The sequence below is a fragment of the Egretta garzetta genome, unplaced genomic scaffold (genome assembly GCF_000687185.1).
Source record: "Egretta garzetta isolate BGI_Z169 unplaced genomic scaffold, ASM68718v1 scaffold56, whole genome shotgun sequence".
Lineage (NCBI taxonomy): Eukaryota > Metazoa > Chordata > Aves > Pelecaniformes > Ardeidae > Egretta > Egretta garzetta.
Window position 1 is genome coordinate 8,422,698 of NW_009260182.1, and position 4,427 is coordinate 8,427,124.

General features: G+C 42.8%; 1 protein-coding gene across 1 annotated transcript in view; it reads right to left on the bottom strand.

Moving 5' to 3' along the window:
* Nucleotides 1–1,330: 1,330 nt before the first annotated feature.
* The window catches only part of ALOX5 (arachidonate 5-lipoxygenase), a gene marked incomplete at its 5' end in the record, with an annotated part of 36,091 nt that continues 32,994 nt past the window's right edge, over nt 1,331–4,427 (bottom strand). Inside the window, 2 exons of the mRNA XM_009641887.2 lie at nt 1,331–2,687; nt 3,935–4,105. Of these exons, the coding sequence (XP_009640182.1) occupies nt 2,508–2,687; nt 3,935–4,105 (351 nt within the window). The remainder of the gene's footprint in view (nt 2,688–3,934; nt 4,106–4,427) is intronic.

A 4,427-nucleotide genomic window follows, 5' to 3' on the forward strand; every position in this document is an offset into this window, starting at 1 on the left:
ATGCCACAGCCTCCTGGGTTACTGCCAGAACTTTCTGAAGGGAAGGTCTCCCACTTCAGTATTCCAGCCAATTGAGAATCACTGCAATTGGAAAAGACAGCAAGGAAGTTTGAGTTGGAGGAGACAAGCTAAGTTCCCTTGGACTGGCCAGCAGCACCAGCCATCCAGCTGCACATCAATGCACATATCTATCACAAAGCTGAGTGCATGACCCACTTCAGAGGGAGCTGATCCTTTCATTTCCACCTAGGAGTGATCCTGTGAGTGGACACTGTACCTTGGTAGCATGACTTAGGAGATACCTCTGTGTAAGTCATGGCTAAAGATGTAGAGGAGGAACCCATGGCCCGTGCACAAGAAGGTGACTTTCTGGTGGATGATGACCCGTCGAAAAGGGAACAGGGAGTGGGACAGCAACACGTGTACCCAAACCCCACAGAAGAGTAAGCACTTCACTATTTGATTGTATTTACTTCCTTTCTGATGCCAGTGTTACTTTTAACCTCCTTACCTTCTTCCACAGCCTCTTCTGCAGTTGGATCAGACTGCTAATATCAGCCTCCAAAGCTGCACAGTCAATTCCCCAAACCTCCCATCAACCCTACTTGTATCCCAGGTCCACAGGCTAGAGCAGAGGGAACAGATGCAAGAAAACAGCCATCAGCCTCTCTTCCCATATTTTGTTTTCTAGACAGATACTTGACTATGCAGATCATTATAATTCAAAAGCTGAGGCAAGAGGACATGTGCTGTAACCCAGGGGAAGAACAAGAGTTAGGGCTGGCATGTTGGGTATATTGCATCAGCTTGTTGCATTTTTTGCCTTTTTTTTTTTTTTTTTTTTTTTTTGTGTGGCTCACATGGTGTGGTCTCCCATCCCCTGGTCCTATTCCAGTGTTGCTACACAATTGCCTTGGCTCCTACAGTCATCACTTCTCATGGGCTGCAGTAAAAGGAAGATGCAGAAGTCTTAAATGTACTTCCCCAGTAACAGGAAGCCGTCCTTCCTTCCACATTTTTGCTGGAACTCTTTAGCTGGGGGGAGAAAAAGGGAATCAGTCTGCTGTAAAGGGTGTAAAATCAGTTGTGATTCCACACTTGTGTTTCATATGAAAGAGAAGGGATGTATATTTTACTAGAACCCTTTTCCAAATCACAAATAAATGACAGAAGTAATTATATTTCTCAAAGTGTGTGAGCTTAATTTCTCTACACAGCACACTGTGCTTATTCCTACGAGGTTTTCCAGACATATGGCATTAGATACTGGGTTAAGAAATAAAAGCTAGATGTTCTTGTTCAGTTTTTTTTTATTAGCACAAGAAGCTTTCTTATCTGTTGAGAAAACACACTGCAGGCTGGCAAAACTAGTACAAGGAACAAATTCTGGAAAAAAATAAACCAAAATTGTTATTAACAATTCCACCACTCCTAAATTCCCCAAACCTCATTTGTGCTTTCATTATCTCAATGACTCTCTCAACTTTAACCAAAGGCCAAGTCCTTGAACCTAATCACCTCTAAACAGACCAGACAAAATTCAATTGTTTCTAACTAAGATGGAACATGCCAATTATGCTTAATTGGTCAAATCTGAAAATTCCCCTTAGAAGCTGCCAACAAACCCTTCTCCACAATTTTTATCATCATACAAAGTAGCCTCTTCATTCCCCAGAAGGAAAAAAAAACCAAAAAATCAGAAGAAATTACACACAAAACCCAGCAGCCTCAGCACTGAAATAGAAATGGAGCATAAGCACTGCTAGGTCTGTACTCATTGCCCCTGGGCCAAGCAAAACGTTTGTCCGTACATACGAATGGCAACAAACTCTGCTGGCAGAGGATAAAACAAACCTTACTAGTTTTAAGTAGAAAATATATAGGTTTTGTAGGTACAAAATTTTCATCTCCTATGAATCAGGCTATCTCAGTTCACATGAACTTGGTAAGAAAGTAATAAAACCCCATCAGTTATGTTAAGAAAATGTCCTGCTTCTACCTTCATCCCAGTTAGGACATTCATTGTTGTAGTGAAAATATTTAACATTTGATTTAATCAGATTAAAAACAATGTGTGAACTTGAAAGATCATATTTTTATGTCACCAGTGTCACCTATTAAAAATAGGAAGGATTTTAAAGATGTGACTTGCTTATTGCTCATGATACTACTTATACTGAATAAGATAAGTGAATCTGTGATTGTATTGTTTTGACCAGGGGAGGGAAAGCTAACAGAAACATGGATATCGATTCTAAGATTAATTTAAAAATCTTGGAGAAATAAACTTGTAACAAAGTTGACTTAGAAGGTTGTCAACTAGACTTCGTCTGCAAGAACAGTCATAATCAAATTTGTTTTGAAAGTCCAAATAGACTATGGGTCACCTCTGATGGAGAGGGTGGGTCTCTTATTTTATCCATTTCTCAAAGTTAATTGAACAGAAGCATACATAACAGGAAAGCATCATTAACTTTACACGCCTCCAAATTCTCCTGGGTATCTGCTCAAACAGCAACACTGTTGGGAATGCGGTCTGGGGAAAGGTAGTAGTAAGGAAGCTTTTTGTTCTTGTTGCGCTCAGTGATGGTGTTGACGATCTCATCCAGATTCTTGCGGAATTTTGCCATAGCCTCTTTCACCGGCTTCTCCACGAAGTGCTCATCTGGGTATGTGCCCAGAAACAGCTAATCAAAAGACACCAAGAAGTCACTCTTTCAGAAAGCAAAGGCTATTCCGTGTCAACATTATGTCATCCAGCAGAACAACACCCAAAGCCCCACAAATGCTACTATTAAAATAGTACTACCAATATTTAAGCTAGCCTACATTGGCACTGCCAATGGAAGATGCTGTCCCGTTCTCCCTCCACCGCTAGCTGCTTCTTTTCATCCCTGCATCTTTCTGTAGCGCTGGTTCAGGTGTCTATGTGGCACCTCCTCCACCTGCAGGGAGCTGATCCACTGAAAAATAAGCACTTTTTTCAGGCTACTGGTCACCAGATCAGCTTCCCAAGCCAGATCTCTGCATAGCCACTCAAACATTTGTGCTGCTAAAGAAAAGGACAGCATGGGAGGGGAATGAACAGCCAGAAGTGAAAAAGGAAGAGAACGGCTTCTTTCAGCGACAGCGGAAGTTTCTGTTGATTTAACACTGTCCTTCAAAGTTCAGCCTAGCAGTCACATTAGTCAGCTTGGACTCCAAGGATGCCCTGAATGCTGATATGCATAGTGGCATATTACCTGCTTCAGGTAACTATTTCCCATGATACTGCCCATACTACTAGCTTCTCAGCTGAAATCTGCTTCCTTCTTAAAGAGAACATTCAGAATTACCCTTGATCCATCATCTTCCATTTAAGGATTTCAACAACATCCTCCACACACAGCGCTTGGGTGAGAGAAGCAAGTACCTACAACCTCATGTAAAACATGAGGGAAATAGCTATAGACCAGGCTTGCAAAGCATCCTGTAGGATTTTTTTTGTTTGCATTCCACACTAGCCAGGCACAAGCCACAACTGTAGTGCATGTGGCACTGGGGCAGATTTCCCAAAGGGACAGGACATGGGGACACAGTGCTGCTGTAGCTTGTCCACCAGCACTGCTGGTGCAAGAAGTGGAGAAAACCCTTGTGCCTCTGCAGGCCTCTTCCTCCCACACCAGCATCCTTATTCAGCAACGCCATACTTGAGTTTAGAAACTTCATTTTGGCTGAAACAAAACCTCAGGGTAAAAATACGACTTCTCACTCGGAGCTGGTTTGAATCTAGCAGAACAAGGGCAAAACCACACCACAGATACATCACAGAAAGGCAAATATGGTCCAGTCAAGCACAGATCAGCATTACAATTTTGTGAGTCCATGTGGTCTTGCCATGGCCCTCATGGTCTCACCTACATCTCCACCACATAGAGAAAGGATGTCAACTTACTTCATTGTCCTGGAATTGGCTCAGGGCCCAGACAGCTCCAAGATGCCAACAAGAACGTCCCCTGTCTGGCAGACTCTCCACAATTTGCTCGATGGTGACTGTCCCCTTTTCTGTTGGAGGAGGGCAGCGCATTGTTGGTGGGGCATTGGGAATCCAGGAACACCAGTCATACTGCACAACAAAGCAAGATAACACAGTGAAAATCTTACAGTGGCTGGTATTTAGGAACATTGTAAAGAAAATCAGGAGTCTTGACACCAGACAGTTTGCTTCTGCATTATGAGCCTCTCAGAAAGAGAAGATACTAACTAAAGGAGAGAGAGATGCTCTAGAGAAGGACTGAAGGACACAAAGAAGTCCCTATCATCTTCCTCTGGATCTCACAAGGGAGAGTTGTGTTGCCTTAATGGGAGCAGTTTTTCTGCTAACCACAGGCATGTGCCACGCAGTCCAGATTCACCAGCCAGGCTAAAGGCTCAGCTATTTTATTAAA